This window comes from Lutra lutra, chromosome 18 (assembly GCF_902655055.1).
Source record: "Lutra lutra chromosome 18, mLutLut1.2, whole genome shotgun sequence".
Classification (NCBI taxonomy): Eukaryota; Metazoa; Chordata; class Mammalia; order Carnivora; family Mustelidae; genus Lutra; species Lutra lutra.
The window spans coordinates 38,315,606-38,338,723 of NC_062295.1; the positions used below are offsets into that span (position 1 = coordinate 38,315,606).

At 58.3% G+C, this 23,118-nt stretch overlaps 2 protein-coding genes across 3 annotated transcripts in view; one reads left to right on the forward strand and one right to left on the reverse strand.

The window, feature by feature from the left end:
* GNA12 (G protein subunit alpha 12) overlaps positions 1 to 10,364 on the forward strand; it is a 100,125-nt gene extending 89,761 nt beyond the window's left edge. The window contains exons 3-4 of the mRNA XM_047713421.1: positions 5,775 to 5,825; positions 7,071 to 10,364. Of these exons, the coding sequence (XP_047569377.1) occupies positions 5,775 to 5,825; positions 7,071 to 7,640 (621 nt within the window). The 3' untranslated portion in view covers positions 7,641 to 10,364. The remainder of the gene's footprint in view (positions 1 to 5,774; positions 5,826 to 7,070) is intronic.
* A 7,159-nt stretch (positions 10,365 to 17,523) lies between these two features.
* Positions 17,524 to 23,118, reverse strand: part of AMZ1 (archaelysin family metallopeptidase 1) — a 28,510-nt gene continuing 22,915 nt past the window's right edge. For both annotated transcript variants that reach the window (XM_047713419.1, XM_047713420.1), the window contains exons 4-7: positions 20,731 to 20,859; positions 20,250 to 20,419; positions 19,599 to 19,775; positions 17,524 to 18,088 (exon numbers count right to left, since the gene is read on the reverse strand). In XM_047713419.1, coding sequence (XP_047569375.1) covers positions 17,531 to 18,088; positions 19,599 to 19,775; positions 20,250 to 20,419; positions 20,731 to 20,859 — 1,034 coding nt within the window. In that variant the 3' untranslated portion in view covers positions 17,524 to 17,530. The remainder of the gene's footprint in view (positions 18,089 to 19,598; positions 19,776 to 20,249; positions 20,420 to 20,730; positions 20,860 to 23,118) is intronic.

The following is a 23,118-nucleotide window of genomic DNA, read 5'->3' on the forward strand; positions in this document are numbered from 1 at the left end:
GGATGCCAGCGGGTGTGGCCACTGCGGGACACAGTGCCATGGGTCCTAAAAACTTAAACATAGAATTGCTATATGACCCAGAAATTCCACTACTAGGTGGAATATACGCCCAAGAGGATTGAAAATGGGTGTTCAAACGAGAACTTGCGCATGACCGTTCCTCGTAGCAGCCAGGTGCTGGAGGCGGTCCAGATGCCCATCTGCTGACAGGTGCATGGATACCATGTGGTGCACACTTGCTCTGGGGTATTCAGAGAAGGAGCAGGGGAGAAGGGAGGGAGGCACCCAAAGCTGCTGCGACATGGGTCAGCCACGAGCACACGTTGCTGAGGAGAACAAGGGGAGCAGCCTTGGAGGGGAACAAGACGTGGGATTGCCTTCAGGGGGGACAACAGTGTCTTCCAACAAGGTCGAGCGGGCAGTTGCCCCTCGCTGTGAATACTTTATATGCCACTGTATTAATACACTTGCTTTTCAGGATTTTATGGTTTTTTTTATGTTTTATCGATTTAAGTAATCTGAACACCCAGCGTGGGGCTCAAACCCACAGCCCCAAGATCAAGAGTTGCATGCTCCACTGAGCCAGCCAGGTGCCCTATACACACCTTTCAATGCTTAGTTTTATGTTATGTGAATTTGACCTAAAAGTTGAAGAGAAAGAAAAATCCCAGATGAGAGGGGCCTGGCACTCTGGACCTTTTCCTGGGGTCTTAATCATGGATGGCAGGGAGCAGCTGTCCCTGGGAACTGGGGTGGGAGATTTCACAAGCACAGGGACATCCCGAATGGCAAGGCAGGGCCACCAGCGTGAGCCAGCCTTGGGCTGGCTTCCTCCACATCCGCGCGTTCTGGGGCAGAAGTGCAAGGCCGCCAGCGTCCCGGGCTCTGCCCCCACTTGACACACTGTTAGGTTCACTTGTTGTAGTTTGGTTTCCATTCTGAGTGGTGGTTGTTTTGAAATATTTTCTTTTTTTTAATTATGCAAGATACCTGTACGGTTCCAAAATCAAAATGCATTCCGCGACGTCTAGGTTCTACCCTTGTGCCTCCTCCCCTGTTCTGCCCTTCCCTGTACCTCTCCACTTTTATCACTTGCTGGTTTATCTTTCAGTGTCTCCTTTCTGAAATATAAGCAAATAGCAACTGTTTCAATTTTGCCACCATTTCTTAGACACAAGGAGACTTTCTCTTTTGCCCCTTCTCTCACATAGCAGTGTGTCAGGCATCCGCTCTCCACAGCCACGTCTGACTCCCCGCATGAAGAAAACGTGCTTTTTCCAGCCGGCCTTCCTTCTGTCTGTGGACAGTTGGGTTCTCCCTGGGCTTTGGATATTGTAGAGCTGCTATAGTGAATCTTTTATCTAATATTTTATGATTACAAATTAGCAGACAATTTATAGGAATCCGGATTAAAATTTGAGAATCTCCATTTGTATGATGTGTATTAATATGATGCTCTATGTTTTTCCGTACTGTCACAGCTATGATACCATTTACTCTCACAAGACCCCGTGAGATGTCATAGGTATTGGCAAATCCCAAATTCAAGTGAAGGGTTTTCTCTTGGGAGTTAGATCATCTTTTTAAGTATTTGTAGAAGTTCTATATTCAAACGTTGTTTAGTTAGCCAAACAACATTTGGTTTTTGCATAAAGCCAAAGTTATGTCTTAAATTTGGTATTTATTAAGTAACGAGAAGGAAAATCTGACCTTTCGAATACATCGTTGTTGTTCCTAATATACAGCAGTTTTAAAATTTGTGTTTGTAATTTGTTATGTTTAAACAAGGGAAGTAAACTTCCAAGTCCTCTGGCTCACCGTTGACAAGCCCGTGTCTCCATCCCATGTGACTGACCCCATTTTGGAACACAGAATCAACTTCACCAGGTCCAGGATTTTTAGGGACAGCTCATGCGTGCAGAGATAGGCTTTCAAACTGAAAGGGCACCAGCCCTGAGTGCAGATTCGTGTTTCTCTTTGTAACCGCTGTCCCTTGATGTCCCCGTCTCTGCCTTCACACTTAGCGTGGTTCTCACCCAGCGGGTACTCCGCACGCCCTCACCTCTGCTGTGCATCTGTCAGCCCACGGCACGGGGGGAACAAGTACCAGGACCTGAACCAAGGGTGTGGGAGAACGTGTCTCACTTCTAGCTGGAAAACAGGTGTGACCAGTCGACCTGAAATATGGATCTTTATGGCCTGGTCTTGTGCGGCAGTGAGAGAGTCAAGTCTGTTCTCTTGAGGTCTTGAATTAGCTGGATGAGGTGCACGAGGTCCGCTGACATCCACTGACGGGGCTGGTTCGTAACGCAGGGACCACCAGCACACGACAGATGGGTGTATAGGGGGCTGGGGCTGGTTGTGGGGACAGAAGCTTCAAAGCAGCAGCAAGCCCACCGCATGTGATGAGTCCGCGGCAGGTGTGGGCCATGGGTGCTTCCAGGGAAGACATTGTGAAGAAGAGAGCCCACTGGCCAAAAAGCTTACTCTCTTTACAGGTGTGGTGTGTCCACACCCTGCCCGCTGTCTTTGGCCACGTTCGCCCCTCTGTGTCACAATTGCAAGCACCCCAGAAAGTCCCACTGCTGCTTGATCCGCCCTCTTCTCCACCACGAGCACCCCCAGACCCATCCAGCTGGTGGTGATGAAAATGCACGTGTTGCTGGGAGTTGGGTCAGGAAAGTAGTGTGACATCGAGCATGTGCCCGGTGGCCTCTGTGCATAGGCTAGCAGATTCTGTCTTGTCTGATCCATGCACCCATGGTGTTAAAGAAGTTCAGACCAGGTAGGGTTAGAAAAAGCCCATTTGTCACGTACTCTTTCTCATCGGACCACGCAACTGCAGTGGGGACCCCAAGACTGTTTTCACCACATGTGATACTCTTTTTGTCAAGGTGCCATCTTCATTGGTTTGGTCTGCTAGCAAATATGACCTAGTCTGTGATTGTGAGAAATATTCTGGAAGCTGGAAACCCCAAGGTCAAGGTGCCCACAGACTCAGGGTCTGGTGAGAGCCCCCTCCTGGTTCACAACAGTGTCGTCTCGCTGTGTCCTCATGAGACAGCGCTCTGGGGTTTCTTTTATAAGGGCACTGACCCCGTTCATGGGGGCTCTACCCCACAGAGCCCCGCTGCTTGATAACAGGACCTGGGGGCTAGGTTTCAGCACCTGATGGGGCTGGGGGGCACAGTCCGTCTGCAGCGGGTGCTGCGTGGTTCATCCCACAGGGGCAGTTTCGTTCCTGCCACTCGCCATGACTCCATCCCCCAGGGTTGGAGATCCATCAGAATTTAAACCTGGACGTTTTAAGGGGCTGATGCTCTGGGAACCTTGAAGCCCGTGTGAATGATCATTCCATAGGCTGCGTGTCGAACATGATGGCGTACATCCCGGTCCCTGACGGCAAGCCACAGTGTCCAAACCACAGTTCCCAATCAGCCTGGCGGGGCTGGTTTGAACGAGCTTCCCCTCCTCTTCCCCACTGGCTGCTCCCCCCGTGACAGAGAGCTCCGTGGACAGACAGCTCTGGAGCAGCTCTCACGTGGACCCACGAGGTAGCGCCAAGAAGAGCCCAGCCAGGCTCAAGACTGGGTCCCCTCCTCATGTACCTGTAGGCAGTGGAGAGAATCCCAGATAACTCCTGTACCTTTGAAGGAGTGAAAGGATGCTAACATTGGAGCACAGGTGGGGCGACCCTGACTTCAAGCTCACTAGGGATCTTTCCATTCAAACTGGGACTTAAAACTTTCCCGCTTTTCTCGTACTTCATACTTAGCTCGTTCTCAGAAGCACTTCTCCTTTCACACCTGTGCCATGGGGTAAGCACACACGTCTCGGTGTTTCCGCAGGACGGTTGTCACGCCATGGTGACAGAATGTTGGCCAGGCCATCAGCACTGCCGTGACTTCATCCTCCACCGAGCCCTGGTCGGGCCCAGGCCATTCCTCCTGTTTTTGCCTGGCACCGTGGCACACCTCAGAGCGGCCCCGGGTGGCCTGGGCTGGGAGGGGCTGCCACCAGCTGGCCTCCAGGTGCACAGACACCGATGGCGTCTTCGTCAGCTCTCCTTGCACCTGCAGAGTCTCTGGCCAGGAGGCGGGGGGCTGAGAGAGATGGGGTTCAGGGGGAGGTCACGGATCGGATGGGTTTGTCTCGACCCCTTCATGGACCAGCTGCCTCACGCTGTCTTGTCCTGCAGGGGAGGCAGTGGGACGAGCAGACCAGCCGCCTCATGCTGCGGAGATGGCTGTCCCCACGCCCAAGCTGGCATTGGACGGGGACAGGCGCCGAAGGGTATGGCTGGCAGAGTGGCAGAGGCTGGGTGCCGGGAACTGAGGGTTCCATCCTGGAGCTCTGGGGGCCGTCTCCCCTGCCTGTGTGTCCCTAGAACAAAGAGCGGACTGCGCCTACCACACCCCGATCTTTGGGAGGAGAACTGCATTTGTGAACCTTCCTCTGTGCCTGAGTGTGTGTGTGATGCGTGTTTCTGTCCCTCTTAAAAATGCTCTTTTGCGGGGCTGCCTGGGTGGCTCAGTGGGTTAAGCCTCTACCTTCAGCTCAGGTCCTGATCTCAGGGTTCTGGGATCAAGTCCCACATCGGGTTCTCTGCTAGGCGGGGAGCCTGCCTCCTCCTCTCTTTCTCTACTTGTGATCTCTCTCTGTCAAATAAATAAAATCTTAAAAAAAAAAAAAAATGCTCTTTTGCGAATCCTCCAAAGGCTGTCGGCATAAAACAGGACGGCTTACTCCCATCGAAGGAAGCTGCCTCTTTACTGTCTTCCTTTAGGCCTGTTGGAGGCTGACTGCTCCTGTCATTTGTATCTGTTTCCTCTATTATTTTATATAAAGTCACAGACTTGAGTCGTAATCCCATGTCTCCCCGATGGTGTCTCCTCCGTGACAGTCTAGAATGTCAGCCTGCCCCCTGCCCGCTTCTGTGCAAGCGCACGTGGGCATCCCTAGTGTGCCTGTGCCCGGGCCCACGTAAGGGAGCCTGTGGGAAGCTGTGTCCTCCGTGTGCAAACTCCGTGTGAGGTGTGAGGACTCATCTACGTTCCACTTCTGCGGGGAGAATCGCCGCACCTGTGCACTCACCCCTTCCCCTGTTCCACTCCCTTCAGTCCATGTTTGAACGCCCTCTAAATGCCTTTCCTGAGACAGGCCCTGGGTGATCGTAAGGTGCACATTGGCTGTAGACCAGTGTCTGTCTGTATCTGCGTTCAGGGCAGAGGACATCCAGGGGGGTGGTGGGTTCACTGTTCCACCACAGAAATCCAGCCGGAAGGTTCTCCTTGCTCAAGGCTATGAATCAGGTCGTACAGACGTGGGGAGTACTCATGGGATGTTAGGCCTGTTTCCAGAACCTGGAAAGTGTGTGGTCCCAGTTCTGTTGTGGAAGATTCACCCTCTCTAGAGACCACGTCTGCAGTGGCCTGGGCCATCTCTGTCCATGCAGGACTGCTCACGGGGTGCCGGCCAGTGCACACATCTGGAAAGGGAGAATTAGCCCAGTCATGGGGGCCGGCACCCTGCCTGTCACCAGACTCACCCAGGTGCTTTAAAAACACAGTCTGAATTGAATCCTAGGGAAACATCATTTTAAAATGTTTTCGACTGTGTTTTTACTTTTTAAAAATGCCTGTACGCGCTTAGTCTCTCTGCCTTCCCATTATTTAGAGGCGAAATAACACTCACGTGATCCATTGTGATCTCCTAGTGGCCACATCAGGGTTCTCCACCAAGACTGAGTCGTGCGTGTTTTTCCTCCATGACAGGGTGAATCGGTGAAGTACTTTCTGGATAACTTGGACCGGATCGGCCAGCTGGTGAGTACAGGCCCCAGCCCCCGTGCCCCGAGAGCCACGAGCCAGGGGTAGGAAGCGCATGTGTGAAAGCTGGAGTGGCCCCCGGCATGCAGGTGCGCACAGCGCCCCTGGGTGCCCCGCGTCCGATGACTGCGGACGGGGCCGTGGCGTCTTGCCCTCACTCAGCTCCCGACTGTGTTCAGAGCAGAGGGAATGTCCGTGCGCGCTGTGAGCGTTTCCACCTCCCATTCTCGCTCTACCACAGAGGACACAGGGATGCGTTAGTGAACAGAGGGTTTCCTTTAACATTTTGTGATGGGGGACACACACACACACACAAGGACAGATCGTCGGACAAGCCCCTGGGCCAGTACCCCCACCCTGGAGCGCACGCATCCTCGCATTGTCTGTCAGTAATGGCTCCGTCCAGGCCCTTGCCCCTGTCACCGGTGTTGCTCCTGAGACACCGCAGCGTGCCCCAGGTTCGCCTGCCGTCCGGTCCGCTCGGCCGTCTGCCTGGGGCACTTGTTAGCATGTTCCCGTGCGCGGTTGGAGTCCGTGCCCTCGTAAGGTCCGTCCTTTGCGGTTGGGTCATATCTCTCAAATGTCTTCTACTCTGTAGGTTTCCCCCTCGTCTTTTTTCCCAGTTTGTGTTGAAGTAGCTGGATCATTCCTGCATGGGGGCCTCTCGTGCGGATCGCTGTCCCCTCCCTACAGCGTTAGCCAGGAGGCCTCTCTGTCCCCCGTGTCCGTGCGCACAATCTCTGGACCCCGAGGCCACCTTGTCCCTGTCTGGATTTTAGCGGGTCTGCTGCCCACATGATTGCACAGCGCCACGGTTGTAGAAGGCTTCCCAGAATGACGAATTACGTATACAGCCAACTAACTCCAGCCAGCTTTGCAAACCTAGATTAGGTTGGTTCACAGTAAGGTTTGGGAATGCGCACGCTCTTGAAGTCAGGAAGTAAAGAGGTGGGTGTGGGCAGAAACAGACCCGGGGGTCGGCTCCTGTGGACAGGAACACGGTGCGGGTCTGGCTGCAGCGGGCAGTGGGGATGCCAGCAGCCTGCCTCGGGCTGGGGAGCCTCTGCGCGCCCAAAACAAGCCGCTCACTCCTTCACTTCTGTTCTGTGGCCGGCGTCTGATGGTGCAGATGGGAGTGGCTTTTGGCATTTGGTTCAGCTTCTTGCCCAAGTCTGTCGGACTCTTGATCCTTATTTTCCCAGGTTCTTCTGCTCAACTTCTCCCTTCTCCCATATTTTACAGAATTACTTTCCTAGCAAACAGGACATTCTGCTGGCACGGAAAGCCACCAAGGGCATTGTGGAACATGACTTCGTTATTAAAAAAATCCCTTTTAAGATGGTGGACGTGGGCGGCCAGCGGTCCCAGCGCCAGAAGTGGTTCCAGTGCTTCGATGGGATCACATCGATCCTGTTCATGGTGTCCTCCAGCGAGTTCGACCAGGTGCTCATGGAGGACAGGCGCACCAACCGGCTAGTGGAGTCCATGAACATCTTCGAGACCATAGTCAACAACAAGCTGTTCTTCAACGTCTCCATCATCCTCTTCCTCAATAAGATGGACCTCCTGGTGGAGAAGGTCAAGACCGTGAGCATCAAGAAGCACTTCCCAGACTTCAAGGGCGACCCGCACAGGCTGGAGGACGTGCAGCGCTTCCTGGTGCAGGGCTTCGACCGCAAGAGACGGAACCGCAGCAAACCGCTCTTCCACCACTTCACCACCGCCATAGACACGGAGAACATCCGCTTCGTGTTCCACGCTGTGAAGGACACCATCCTGCAGGAGAACCTGAAGGACATCATGCTGCAGTGAGAGGACGCCCCTCTCCGCCTCCCGCAGCAGCCTCGGTGGCCGCTGTCCCACCTCCCTGGGCCCGCAGGGCGCTTCTCGGACCCGTGCTGCCGGCGCCGGGCTCAGGAGTGCCGCCGCACTGGCCACACCAGCCACACGGGCCACACCGCCGCACTCCAGGCCCGGGGACGTGGACACTCGGACGTTAGCTACTGAACCCGGGGCGTAGTCAAACTACTGAGAATCCAAGGGGTCACTTTGGTATTAACACGTAATACCTAGTAACACAGCTTTCTCTCTCTTTACAGAAACTGTATTCCTTCTTTGACACCGTTTAATCGAGGACTGTGTGTGCACGGCAGCTGTGCACACGTGCCCGCACGCACACACTCGGTAACGCAACACAAACAGCTAGCCTTGCAGGTGGCTTTTCCCTCTAATGTGCAAGTCTTCCGTGAGACAGATGAGCCCGAGTGCTTGTCCTGATGGTGGTTTGCGGGAGAGCAGGTGTCTCCGTGCCCCACCCAGAGCACATGCGTTGCCTTGTAGAACCTGGTGCCGGTTCCTTGAGAGACCCTGGTCCAGGCACCCGAGATGCGGCCAGGGGCCCCCAGCATTAGAGGGTGGGCGTGGGCTTGCCTTAATGCCCCACGGCCAGTGTGCTGGCGGGGGGCGTGCCTGTTACACGCACCCGCCCACCCTCCCCCTGGCCTCGCAGGGGTCTGTTCTTACGCCGCCCCTCCGGCACCAGCACTGGGCTGTATCTGCCTTTCCTCCTTGTGGAAGGTGCTAGAGCGCTTCCTCTTCCTCTGAGGCTTCTGAACACCGGCAGGATTCCTTGCAGACCTCTGTGAGTGCCACAGCTGACCTTTCCAAAAGCCCAGACTCTCCGAGTTTCTGCAGACTGCCGCCACCCCGATGCCTTCGGACAGCCAGTCCCCACTCTCAGCTGTGCTGAGGTCTTGATCCTTACCAAGGTCTCTGTTCTATCCGCGTACACACATCACCAGCAAACACCAGCAAACACCACCGGACATAGCTCTCGTCCGGGAGAAGCTGCCCAAGCCCATGAGTGTGGGCACGGGCGGACACATGTCCTCCTCTGTGCACTTGGCCCCTGAGCTCTGTGCAGGTCTCTCCCTGGCTTCAGGACACTGCATCCCGTGCTGGTCCCGCCATGCGTCCCTCTCCCGGGACGGTCTGTCCTCTGTGCGGGACAGCTTCCGCTAACCGGCACTGACCCATTACTGTGGCCAAGTAACAGCTGTGAGGCCCCCATCCCCGGGCACCCTCTTCCCGGTCCCGTGTCCCTGTCGCATCTCCCTCCTGGCTCCTTTCCAGCAAGCAAGGGAAACACGCATCTTGGGGCAGATGCTGACCCATCTGGGGTCAGGGAGAGGGAGCACAACATTCTCTGGAGTCATCCTTGTTACCAATGTTCTTAATGAGGAAACAACGTGAGAGCCTTTCTCTTTCGGTGCTCAAGGCTTTGTGTCCGTGGATGTTGGCATTTTGGTTCCCTTGGCTGGGAAAGAACAGTGCTGTTCCTGTTCTGCTTCATAGACTGACGGATGTGACCCAGGCTCCGTGCCGATGACTGTGGCTTAAAGGAAAAGGAGCACTCTTGGCAGGCTCCCTCAGGGAGGTCTGGGGTCCTTCCAGCCCGGTCCCCAGCGTGGTGCGCCCTCCTTGCAAGTCGTCGGGGCCTCACCAGCTGCCGCTGGCCACGCTGCCCCACCGGCCGTGTGCGCCATGCTCCGGCCCCTTGAGCCCACAGTGGACACTCACAAGCAGGAAGGGTTGGGGCCGTGTGCTGAGCTGTGTGGAGAGCGGGGCGGGCACTGCGCCCTGGGTCCCTGGGCATTTGGGGGGGTGGTCTCTGAAGGCCCCAGCTCGAAGTTCTGGGGTTCGTTGGAATTGGGGAAGGAAACTATTTGCAAGGCTCGGCTAAAACCATTCACAGCTTCCCCACACATAGACTGTAGTTTTTTTTGTCTCCAAAACCTTTGGCTTTTGTATTTTTTTTTATTTTAACTTCACTGTTATCCTTGATTATTGTCTTTTTTATTGAGTTGTTGGAGAAGCGGGAGATAGTCGTGCCTCATCTATTATTGCAAAAATGTAACAATAAACTTCCTCAAAATAAGATCTTTCTTCTTAGTTCTACTGTTTACATAGAACGACACATTTAGGCTTTTCCTGGAAATATTTTTCTATTTATAGAGAAACGGTCTGAGACTTTCCGTTCAGCCTGGTGATGTACAGTGATCTCTAGCATCCGTATTCTTCTTTTTTACCTCTTGGATAGAAGAAAAATAAGTCAGATTCTTTTATTTCCAAGATCCAAAAATACTCTCCAAGATTATTAGGACCACCTCACTTGGGCATCCTGGGGACAGGCAGACATGGACTCAGTGAGACTTGTGGGGGGGAGGCGCCCCCGGGATGCATGCAGCCCACACGGCCAACGCGTGGCTCCCACCTCACTCCCGTGAGCCTTGGCTGGAGGGTCCAGCGTGGTGACAACCACCTTTGCTCTGGGTGTCCGTTAAGCTCTATCCTCCGCATTCAGACCGAATCATCATGTCAGATTTCCAGTCCCCTAAATTCAGAGCCCAGCAATGCCAATCCAAACCGTATTTGAAGGTTTACTATCGGATAATAGGCTTTTATTTCCGAGAGCATGCTGTGTGGATACCACCTGAAACACCGCTTCAGAGCTAATAAAAGTGTCTTGTACACAGAGACAATTGTGTGCGTGTGTGTGCACACATGCGCGGCCCTCACATGCGATGAGGGAGGGAGGCCGTACATGCAGTTCTGAGGTCTGAGAGCTTGAAGAGAGGGATCTGCGGACGGACACTTGGCGCAGCCCAAGTTCTGCGACTACAGGGCGCCAGAGGGAGGGGCAGTTAGGGAGTCTGCTGTCCTGACCCCCCTAGGTTCTCCGTCACACTGCGGTCTTTTCCAGAAAGGGGCCTGCGGGTGCTGTCCAGCGGCCATGGCTTGGGGGAGCCCCGCGACGTACATGTATATGTGGGAAGGGTAGAGACCCCCCCCCCCACCCAAGAAAAGTGCCAGCAATGAGCATACTACGTGCTCTGTGTTACCCCAGGGCTGTGGGTTATGGGCTGAGCTCTCGGGTCCCAATTTCAACACGTGTCAACGCCGGACAGGACAGTGGTTCACGCGGGCACCACAGTCAGATCCCCCGACGAGCTTTACAGAGGCCCCAGGCTGAGCCACCCAGACCGGGCCCATCTGGTAGGAACATGGTCCAAGCAGACTGAGGTCCTGGAGGGTTTCTCCCAGGCAGGTGAGAATTCTGCTTCATGATCTAACTCAAGGCCACCAGCTCTGCCCCTCGCTGGGACCAGCAGCCCGCCTCAAGAAAGCAGTGGTGGGTTTTCTCTGGAGAGCGAGTTCTGGCCGAGCCTTTCCCAATGTTGGGCAGTCTCTAATCTTTTGGTCCTGTCTTCTCTGTAAGGTATGTCTGATGTGCCTTAGGGGCCTTGTTCTGGAATAGTCCCTGGAAATTGAGGGAGCTGGTGCATGTGGTTCTGTGTGTCGCTGACTTGGTGTCAGGGCCGCCAGTCCTGGTTGGGAGGTGGGGGGTGCTGCAGCTCAGGGGGCTGAGAGCCCCGTGTGGGGACATGGGGCTCTAGTGTCGTTCATGAGGCCCTGCTGGGCGCTGACAAGAAAGGTGTCAGGTCCCCCGAGGAAAGGAGCTCGCTTGGTTCATGAAGACGGTTCACCAGCTGGCACGTGTCGCGTCACAGCGCTTACAGGCATATGATGGGCCGCTTTGCGCCGGAGCATGGGGCAGGGTGTGGAATGGAGCAGGGCCTGGGCCAGCGCGCCTACGAGCCAGACCCGCCATGCCGCAGGGAGGATGTCCCTTCTCCAGCGGCTCCTGTTCTGTCACAGCAAGGGGCCCTTGTTCCCGGCCTATCGCTTCGAGGTGAGTTCACTTTATTTTGTGTTTTTAAAAGCTGATGTATTTCCCCCAAGTGAACAGAGTCCCAGCCAACTGCAGCCGCGGTCCAGTTTCCCTGTGGGAACAGCCCTTGCCTGAGGGCCTGCGTGGACCACACATAGTCTGGTAAGGCTGCCCTGACGTCTGCCACAGGGCGGAAAAGAGCTGGACGGCCCCTTCCCCCAGCTCTGGGTCAGCTGCGCCAGAGACCGTCAGAGTGGCCACCCAGGAGGAAGACAGAGCCGGGGCCAGAGACCATCTGTCCTGCCACTGACGGGCCGGGAGCACTTGGGGGAGTGCCTGCGCCCAGCTGTGCCCACATGCCCCTAGTCCTCCAGGAACGGCCTTCGCAGCTTTAGGTGACACTGGGGGCCCGCCCCCACTGTCACCCTGCTGACCCCCCCAGACGCCGGTCCCTGCCAGCTGTCGGCAACAAAGCTGTCCGTTCTCTGAGGGACTGGGGACCTGCCAGGCGGTCTGCGCGGGCCCGGGCACCTTTCAGACCCCCTGCCGACACGTAGGCAGAGCTCTGGCTGTGGTCTGCGGGTGGCGGGCGGGACCACAACTTTGGCCGTTCCCCCCACCATTTGTCCTGTTTGGAGTTGAGCTCTTGCTAGACTCGCCTGCTTACGAAGCAATTTAAAACAGATCTTTCTATTCCAGAATCTTAAAGGATCACCTTTGGACCTCTTCCAAATATTCTTTTTCTTAACTCCATTTAAACCAACTGAATTTGGCAGGTTATCCTCTGACCCGATGCAGCATTCCGTGCCCACCCTGAGCACTCCCAGGGCTGAGCGCCCAGAGGACCCCATGAAGGGCAGGGCCAGTGTGGCGGCATCAGTGTTCCTATGGAAACCCAGCTCAGAGCCCATCCGCAGGCTTCACTGAGGGAAACTAGGAGGAGCGGCTGCCCACTCCGCCACGGGCACCGCCCTGGAAGATCACGCAGAGCCGAGCCTGCCCACAGTGCCACCTGGAGGCCTGCGTTTGTGAACGCCATGTGCCAGGTGAGCGTACCTACCTGAAGGGTAGAGATGCACTGTATGGCCACAGTGGGGGCTGTACCGCATTCTGTGTATGGGGTTTTGATAAATGTACTACAATTTGCTTTAAATTGTCTGCTTTCCCAGCGTTTGGCCAAACACCAGCTCCCGCTGCCCCGCGGCCCCAGCAGGTGACAACTCTAGGATGGAAAAACACAGGTGACCATGGATCCTGGAGTGCATGGTTCGTGGGGCAGACGCCGTTGCAGAAGCCGAGGCCTCCCGCTGGGTCTCATGGGCATGTGGCCACAGGAAGGTATGGTGAGTGGGTGCTCATGGCCTCGGATCTAGGCCCTCCCGGTTCCTGTTTGCCGCTCATCCTCTCGGTGCCCGCCCCCCGGCAGGAGCAAGCAGCAGGGCGACAGTGTGGAGCCCCGACCTCGAGGCAGGAAAATGCCTCGGTAGTGTTAGCATAAAGAGAAACACCAGCCCCACCTTGGTTGCCCCCGGAAACACGGGAAAGGGAGTGAGCCAGTGTGACAAGTAGGATTCCCAACCCCTCCCCCTCGCCCCCGCGCCCTGTGCACCTGCAAGCCCGGCGGGTGGGCGGGCACCCTGCATCCCCGCAGGAAGGAGCGCCTGCTCGGTTCAGAGGGTGAATTCTCTCGTTTGCAGCTGGGCTTCCAGTACGTCCCCCACACTGGGCTTTTTCTTCACGTGCATTGACAGCATTTATTAAGTTTAAGAATAAAAACATAATTCAGAAGCGCTCCAGAAAATCTGAACTGCGTAGGGTTTACTCCGCATGTCCAAGGCTCCTCGGGAATCCTGGAACTAAGACACCCACGACCCGGCGAATTTCCCCCTGGCTGTGGGACATTCATAAGCATGGACGATGCCAGTCTGGTGGTCATGCCAGGAGCTCCTGGGATCGGGATGTGGTGGGGGCCACGAGCGAGGGCTGCGGGGGCAGGACGGGCTGGGGAGGGTGGCCCCAGAGCAGAGGGCGTGTGGAATAGTGCCACAGGGGTGTTGGCCCCTCCCTGCCTCTTCCGTGCTTCATGCTTCGGGCAGGCGACCGAGCTCCTGCGGGTCCTGCCCGTGACACAAGGTGGCTTCTCCGAGAAAAGCCCCTTTCTGCACACTCAGGCCCCACACAGTGCTCTCTCCCAGGACCCCCGTGCTCCCAGCCCTGGCCCCCAGCTTGTGACTCACTCGTCTGTCCAGTGCAGCCCCCGGGAGCATCCCCCCAGGTGGGCCGAAGGAAGAAGGCACCAAGCCGGCCTGAGGGCTCATGGCAGAAGGCCCGTCCTCACGAAGGGTCCGGCACACTCCCTCTGAAGTTCTGCTCGCTCTCTAACTGGTGTGGCAAGAGACAGCGAATCTCCATTTGTTGCCAAAAGTCCAAATGAGGGAAAAGACAGTGACATCCACCTCAGACGGGATCCCCCAGCCCAGAAGCCCACTGCTCCATCGGACACCTGTTCCAGGGGCAGGTAAGTGTGTCTCCATGTGCCACGCCAGCGGGGAGCTGGTGGCAAGCGGGAGTTGGTGTCCTGCCTGGTCCCCACGGACCTCAGGCCGGTGAGAGACCCACGACACAGCCTTACAAATGGGAAGTCGAGCACTGTGAGGAATGTGACACGGTGCTCAGCATGTCAGTGGGACCTGGAAGGTCTCATGTTCGCTGCAGCTGGGAGGCGACACTGAGGCCACGGTCTAGCCAGAGAGCTGCTGGGAGGGAGGGGACAGTGCAAGAGAAGCAGCGCAGTGGCCCATGTGCAGGAGCGGCCCGAGGACAGAGGACACTGGGCCTGGCCTTGTGGCCAGAACCTCACAAGCGTGTCAAGAGGCTCGGGGTAGTCGCAACTTGGCATGGCCTCACAGGGAGCCTCGTTGATGGTGTTTCTGGTTCATTCGTTGGGTGCCTAGGGTCATTTCTGACCCAGGAGGTGGAGGCCGGCTGCAGGTCAGCTGGGGCTCGGGCTGCGCCCTTGAGCCACCTCTGGTGAGAGACTCCGTGGGTCACATGGGTCATCACAGGGCGGGGAGTAGACTGAGCGCCTCATGGCCCCTGGAGGTTTTTTGGAAATTGCTTTTTTAAAGCCCCGACTAACTTATTTGTGTCTGTGCCCAAGAATAGAGTTCAAAAATAACATACAGGTGTTCCGGGTTCTCATGAGTCCAGGTGCTGCTGGGCGGTTCTGGGAAGGGCAGTGGGAGCCACCTTGGCTGGTTCTGCCCGAGACTCCCAGTCACCCTCTGGCATCCGCTCGCTCTCTGAGGGCCTCAAGTTTGCGATCCCGTGGCATCCTTGAAACCCGGTTCCTGTCCATGCATAGCTGCCCCACCGCGAGGGGGAGTCTTCCCGGGCTGCAGCGGCCTCCGCAGCCCCGGGTCCAGTTCAAGAGCCCCCCGAGGAAGCCCTGATGTCCTACCCCCACCACCAGCCTTCCCCAGGGTACTCGGACTCGGCTGGGGCCTTGGCCTCTCTGGACAGACAGTCCACGGAGCCCGAGTCCTGGTGCCCTTGCCCCAGAGTGCTGCCCCCAAGCCACGTACTGCGGCAGCCGGAGCCTCCCGGGAACCTCGGAGCTGGGGGCCCCGACTCCGCTTCCTGCTCAGCCTTCCCCTGCATGCTTCTGGAAGCAGATGGGCCAGTGTGCCCTCCAGCCTCGCAGCCTGGGACAAGTGACGGGCACACGTCCCTGCTGCCTAGACGGACCTGCTCGAAGGGGCGGGTTCTTTGCAGGAAGATGGGCCTGTCCCTTCCCAGGTAGATTGGGGTCCTTAGCCGCTCCTGCCTGTCGGGTTTGAAAGCAGCTTCTCAAGGCCCCGGGCTCAGACCTTGAGTGTGGGCGCGTGTGCGCACCCTGGAATGGTGTAGCTGCTCTTTTGAACTTGATGGGATCTAAATTTGGACTCTTAGCTTCAACATTAGCTGCTTGGCCAAGGCATGGCATGTTTGGGGTTATTTTTAAGCCTTTTCGAGAGTTCATTCCTCGGGGAAAGGTCTGAATCCGCTGTCCCACGAGACTGTTAGCAGGCCCACAGCCACCTTCTGACCCATACTCTGGCACTGTGCAGGGGAGGAGCAGCAGGGCCCTCCTGTGCCCGCAGGGTGCACCCGGGGGCAGGGAGGAGTGGCCACTGGGAGAGGAGGCTGCCGCTACACCCACCTTCATCAGAACTGTTTAGATGGGTGCTGAAGCTGCTTCAGAAGGCCGGTAGGTTCCCAGCACCCCCGCCCTGCACTCAGGAGTCACCATACACGTGATGTCTTGACCCCAGAGTATCTTTAGCCCCACGTGGGACTCACGGGGACCGAGGACGGATACAGAGCTCGAAGGCAATACAGTCCACTTGGTATGTTTATTAACAAAAACAAGGCCCCTAGGGAGCCATGGTGTGTCGATACCCAGTTCCGCTCGCATAACGTGTGCCACCACCCCTGGGGACTGTCCCAAACTGTTCCCCACCCCTCCAGCCTCCTCAGTGCCAGAAGGGACCTCTGTTCCTCCAAGTTTTATTCTCACAATGTCCCCCCCAGCAGCTGGCTTTCAAACCACTGTCCCTTTGCAGCCCAGAGGCAGAGCAGACAGGCAGCCACCCCCATGGCCCAGGCTCCACCCCAAGTGCTCCCTCCCCACATCCTAGCTTCTCCGCTACCATCTGGAGACCCACCTTTTGCAGAAGATGGAAGGAAACTGGAAAACAGGTAACGTGGCCGAGGCAGCAAGAGGGCCAGTCCAAGCCATGCTCACGGATAGGACAGGTTCCCATTCACCCCAGCTCTGCCTGACAGTGCCACCACCATCCTTAAAGGGAGGGTTCCCAGGGCCCCTCCCTGTGAACCTGGGTGACAGCCGTGCTGGGGTACAGGGGCAGCGGCATTTTGGGGTGCTCCTGGAGGTCCTGGGCCTGTGGCCTGAGCCCCAGGAGCCAGCCCTCCGTGCAGCCGACCTTCCTTCCTACAGATTCTGCCCCCAATGCAAATGCCTTAGCTCTAAGCACAGGGTTGGGCTTTAAGGCACGAACGAAGGTCGGGGGCTGTGTTCGTGGCGACAATTCCCAAGGCACGAGCCTTCCTCTGCTGGCTTCTCCCCATTTCCCTCCCTGACCTCAAGCCCACACCTGCGCCCAGTGCTTTGCGGGCCTGGGACCCTGTGACCTGGAGTCAGCAGACAGGAAGCTTCAGGCCTGCTTGCTGGGGGAGGAGATCCTCGATCTGGGTTGTATTTTGCAGTTTTTCTTAGGAAAGCCCCCAGACTGTAAAGCTAGCCCCAGAGTGTAAGAGCACCCCTGTCTGGTCTCTTTCCAGGAGGGAGACGCAGCTGTAGGCGTACTGCTGGGGGCCGGGAACCTTCCCTCCGCCACTGCACAGACACACAGAACTAGGACGGAGCTGGCAGATGCCCGGGCACGCCCAAGCTTCAGCTCAGGAAACGTGTGACAGAAGCAAAGGGACACAGACACCCCAGATAAGCTGGCCGCCTCGGCCCGGCCTGCATGAAAAGGAGTCCGTGACGACCCCATAAATGCCAGGACCTGAGACCCCAGCAGCGGCCCTTGTCCGCAGCCCACACTGCTCTCACCACTGTAGGGGACGGCATGTGACCAGGTCACCAGGTCAGGGACATGGAGAGCCTCGGTCACCGCGATCCTGCCCGGCAGCCTCTGCAGGCACAGCGTGCAGCCTGAGACTCAGAAGGCTGGGCCAGCCCTGCCCACATGGGGTTGTCCACACCGTAAGCCCCTCACTTCCCCCAGGCATGCAGCCTGGCTTCTGCCCCAGGCAGCCTCTGCTCCAGTGGGGTGGGCGAGGGAGGCCCAGAGCCCCCAGTGCCGTCCAGGCTGGGCCTGAAGACTCTCTGCTGGGACCCTGGGGACAGGACCCAGGACTGCCGCTGATCCTAGGGGTCACGGCGACAGACGGATGGGCTTCTGGGTTAATTCTCCTCCGCGCTCCAGCGACAGGGGGACGACCCCGCCCTGGCCAGTCTGCGCGTGCTCAGCTTCCTCCGCAGGGAGGAGAGCGTGCCCCCCAGGACCCTGCGCAGCCCCGGGCCATCGCGGCTGCAGGGCAGGCCGGGCCGGGGTGCGGGGAGCTGCCCCGTGAACATCCCCCACCCGGCCAGGGCATCCACCGCCCCGTCCACCTGTGCCAGCTCCTCCTCTGTCACCTCCCGCTCCAGGGCCTGGATGCACAGCGCCAGCCACTGCCCGTGCTCCTCGATGGCCTCGCACGGGGGTCCGAGCTGCGGCGGGCTCTCAGGGATGGCCAGCAAGCCCAGCCCCTCCTCGTGCTCCAGCTCCGGCCCCACGGAGAAGCTGTGGCTCCCCGCGTCAGGGGTTAGGGGCTCCGACAGGCTGCTGCCCGGCTCCGACGCGCTCCCGCAGCTCAGACCCGAGTCTGTGCTGCCCGGCAGGGTATCCGCCGCGGACGCCACCCCCGCATCCTGGCTGGGCCGAGTCCGCGTCCCCGCTTGAGTCCAGGAGTAAAGTCTCTGGGAGGGAGAGACAGAGGCTGGGCTGTGTGAGTGCTGCCCTAAGACCCAGCCCCTTTGTGGGGGACCACCCTGCCCCCACCAGCCCGGGCCCCCCAGAGCCCCCCACACAAACACTCAGAAGCGGCGCATGCCCAAAGTTCAATTTAACCCACACTGTATTAAGAGCAATAAATACTCAGAACTTCTCCTGCACATGGTCTTACTTTTCTGGTCTTTGCTCTCACTTCTGTCTGGTGTCTGCATGGTGGACACGCCTGTGACCACGTGCTAGACACCCCTTCCCAGCGCTGCTCCCAGTGTCACCCACACCCCTCCGCAGCTTGGTCGGTGTTTCCAGCACCCCACTGACCGGAACAAGGGGACAGCAAGGACTGTTCCCCGCCCAGCCCTCCATCAGCACTCGGTCACTGCCAGAGCGTCCAGGGACCGACCCGGGTTCCAGGGCCCCTGTCCTCCTCCTCCTCTGAGCCCCTCCAGTCACATGGGTGAGGCTCCAGAACAGGCTCCCTTCCTGGGCAGGGGTGTGTGCAGAAGGTGGGAGCGCTGGGTCAGGGGAACACAGGCCCGAGGAGGGACACAAGTGAAGACACCCCTGCTTTTCATCAGCCAGAGCCAGCCACCTTCCCTACACGTGCCCTGCAGCGTGTGCCCACTCCCAACTAAGTCCTCAGTGGGGCTGTGTTGGGGGGCCCTTCCACCTGGCTGGATAGCCCATTTCCCAGTCACCCAGAAAAGATCTGCATCGGGAGGCAGCTCTGGAACTTGGGAACACCCAGCCTGCTAGGTCAGCAGTCGTCAAAGTGGGGTCCCTGCTCAGCAGCCCTCCTAGGAGCCTGAGAGATACAGGCCGTCCCGTCCAGAGGGGCCAGGTCAGAGACTCCCTCCTGCCTGAGAACCTGTCCAAAATGGAGTCTGGCATCCCCCACCTTCACCAGAAAACCACCACTTATGGCCTCCCCCAGGACAGCGGTGAGCCCCTCTCCCTGGGCGCGCCTGGGACCCTGCTGCGGGCAGTGCCTTGAGGCGACAGCAGAGGGCAGCATTGACCCGAGAGCTTGGCCCGGCCACCTCCCCAGCGCCTGCAATGGCTTCCTCCTCCCAGGGGCTGGCCTGGCAGGCTGGGGGGAAGCTGTGGGGTGCGGCTTGGGCCCTGTGCGAGGCCGGAGGGGCCCTGAGCAGATGCAGGAAGTGTTAGGATAGGCCCAGCACCTGACCAGCGCTCAGAGAGCGTGGCCTGAGAAAGAAAAACCATCTGCCCCTCTTCCCTCCCACAGAGCAGCAACCTGATGGCCACAGCCCCCATCACTGGGTGCAGACCTTAGGCCAGGCACCCGGCGAGGGCCGTGAACACTGCCCAGCACCAGCAGGAGGCCAGGAGGTTGGCACAGGGGTCTGTTCACTCGCCCACAGGGCCCAACTCTCAGCCGGCTGCCCCCTGAGCCCCATGCACGAGGCCTGCTAGGGCGCTCAGATGCCCTCTCTCCCTGCCAGCGCGCCGGCGGCTCACCTTGTACCTGTCGACGAGCTTGAAGCCGAGGATGTGCTGCAGCTTCCGCAGACAGATGGGACAGAGGTCCAGGGGCCGCCGCAGGGCCTCGTCCAGGCTGAGCGCCCCCTGCATGAGGCAGTGCAGCCAGCGGCAGTTCCCCAGCCCCAGGAGATGGCAGAGCTCATGACACGTGACCTGAGGGAGACCACATAGCGTCATTGCCCTTGCCGCCGTGATCCCGGCCACCAGCCAAGCCCCCAATGCTAGGGTCCGCGCCCGCAGGAGCCCCCATGGCCAGGAAGCAGGCCCTGTGCCCTCGCCCCTGCTCCCGACGGCACAGGGCACAGATGGACAGCTCTGGAGCACCCAGGGCCCACCCAGCACGGGAGCTGAGGCAGCAAACAGGTTCACACCCCAACTCTGCCTACTCCCAGCTGCATGAGCTCAGGCAAAGGTATGGGCGGCTCCAAGCCCTGTTGTCTGTGCTCTGGACAGCCTGGCCTTCGGCATGGGGCTGTCTGGAGCGCTCAGGCCCTTCTGGCTGATTGCCCATCCTCAGCAGCGGCCTGGAACTCACCAGAGCCCCCAGGCCTCCATCCTCTTGCTGCCTCATCTCCTTCCCCCGCCCCGCCCCATGGACTGACCCCACGCCCTGGCCTCCCTGCCCACCTTGCAGCACTGGACCATCCCCAGGGCACTGAAGCACACAGTTGGGCCTCCGTCCTGCCCGGGAGTCACAGGGTCGTCTGTGGCCACCTCCACCAAGGCTGGATCAGAGGCGCGGGGTCCCGATGGCAAGAGATCCCCCGAGAACCGGGCAAAGCTGCAGACGCCTACCTCTGGGGAGAAACAGAGACACAAGGCGGCATCTCACGGGGAGCCTGGGAGCAAAGTCACCCCGTCCTCGGGATGCATGGGTCCTGGAGGCCCGGCCCTGCCAGCGCGCCTCCGCAAAGGCCACCGAGAGGTCCCTGCCCGAGAGGAGGCAGGACTTGGGGGTATGCATTCTGGAGCAGTTTCCGGGTAGGGTGTCATCTTCCCCAGGAGAGTCGGGGCTCCCATGCACTGGCTGCCCCATTTTGCACCTCGGGGTGCGCCCACCCACCCCCCCAGCATGGCTGGGGCAGGGGCTGCCGGGGCGCTGGCTCACCGTGGCCTGGAAGGAACTTGCCGAAAGTGAAGCTCCAGGCCTCGCAAGGGTACAGGTCGGACAGCGTGAGGCCCAGCACGCACAGCGCATCCCCCGGCTTGCTGTTCTTCAGGAAAGACAGGATGCCGTCTGCGAGGGGAGAGGGCCCGAGGGGCGGTGAGGGGGCGGCCGGGTCCCCGTCTCCCCAGCCCAGGTTCCGGGCTGTTCTCTTCCTCTGCCTGTGGCCAGCCCCTCCCTAAGTCAGGTGCAAGCTGCCCACATTCCACAAGAAGCTCGTGGTCCGAGGTGGGGAAGTCCCAGCAGCCACACTGCACGACACAAAGCAGGAGCCACAAGGCCTGGGCCTCAGGGTCAGGCAGCCGGGGTCATGTGAGCAGGCCCTCAGGGTCTCCATTTCCAAAACTCAGAAGAGCTGGCTTGGACGGGATAGTTGAGAGGCCCAGATACATCCCAGTGGGGACATGAGGAAGGCCACTTGACCAATGGGACCAGTGTTCAGGGGACAGTGCCCTGGCAGCCACCGGATACGGCAGGAGCCCCAGAGACCCATGTATCCGAGTCCCCAGGGCCTGTGAATGTGCTGCCTCAAAGCAGCAGGGACGCTGTGGACGTGATTAAATAAAAGGCCTTAAAAACCAGAAGTTACGGGGCGCCTGGGTGGCTCAGTGGGTTAAAGCCTCTGCTTTCAGCTCAGGTCATGATCCCAGGGTCCTGGGATCAAGTCCCACATCGGGCTCTCTGCAGAGCAGAGAGCCTGCTTTCTCCTCTCTCTCCCTGCCTGCCTCTCTTGCCTACTTGTAATCTCTGTCTGTCAAATAAATAAATCTTTAAAAAAAAAAAAATAACCAGAAGTTACTCTGGATTTTCTGGGTGGGCTCAGGGCAGTCATTAGGGTCTTTAGAAGAGGCAGAGGATCAGAGAGACCTGAAGGTGATGGTGGTAGGCAGAGACCCAGCAGTCCAGGACCGAGCCTCGAGCAGGGCCGTGTCCCATAGGCAGGGGCAAAGGTAGGGTCAGCAAGGTCTAGGACCAGAAGAGGGTCTCAGGGGCCAAACCTGAAACCTGGCACACAGGAAGGACCCACCAGCATCAAGACGGCACGTGCGCCAGCCAAGAGCTCCCTGTCCCCCTGAAAAGTCCGTGCCCGTAATGGGCTCCCTATAATGCACACTGGGGACTGTGAGCACGCCTCCTGCCGAGGAGAACCAGATAAGCTGAGTGAAACACAAAAAACTTCTTAAAGTGTCCTAGGTGGGGTGGCGATGGCCACAGGGGACACCATGCACATCCTGGGGCGGGGGCTACAAAGCAAACTTTTCTACTGGTCACAGTGGCGACGAGGTTACAGGTGTGGACGTCAAGGCTCACAGAGCTGTTACAAAGGGACAATTTCCCTACACATGAATTGTGCCTCCGTAAACAGGATTTAAGAAAAACCAGAGACCTGATGAGAAATTAGAACAGGGATGGGGGGAGGACTGGAGCAGGAAGCTAAGGCTGAGCTGCTTCTGGGACTGGTCCGGATGGGGGGAAGTGCAGGCTGGACTCCCAGGGCCTTGGGTGGTCCCGAAAAACTGCCCACCTCTGTCTCAGGCACCACCTGCCCGTACCTGGCCGAGGAAATCCAGAATCCTCCCTAGAGCCGATCACATCCTCCCAGGCCATGAGTTCTTCTCAAAGTTAAACTAACTTTCCAATTAAGATGGCTAACGATGAAAAATAACAAAGAGATGCAGACAGCAAGGTGGTCAAGACAGAGCGAGCAGAGACCACGAGGGCGCTCCAGGTGGTGGAATCAGCCCTCCCAGCAGCCGAGTTCATGGTTTGAATACAGAGCTTAAATTCCAGCAGGAAGTCGGTATTTTTAGAAGTGACACTGCTGGTTTGAGAAAGAATCCACGAGAAACTATAGAAATGCACAAGAGGAGAAGTGAACTGCAGAATTCGGGGCGCGGGCGTCACGGCGTCCGTGGTGCGGTTGGGGGATCCGCAAGGGAATGACGTGTGGCTGGAGCAGGAGCACAGAGAAGGTACCAGACCGAGAGGAGGTAACGCACAGGGGAGGTATTGCACATCCAGGTAGAGGCCCGAGTGGGAAGGAAGAGCACGGCTGGGGGTTCCCGCCGCTGACGAAAGACCCCAGTGCACCCCCGACGTGGCATTTGCCAGAGCCCCAGCCCTGCTGGGGCCCCCTAGACTTGTGTCCCACGCATCTGAGAGCCTCGGGTCCATCTGTGCCCCACCCCCCGCCACTCTTGAGCTGCCAGCAACCCCGGGGATTTGCGGGGGGCAGGGAGGGGTCTTCTGGACGCACACAAGACTAAAGGCTGGAGCGAGGCTGTGCAATGCAGCGGGCAGCCGGAGGAGGGCCTGCTTCACCGGCCTGGC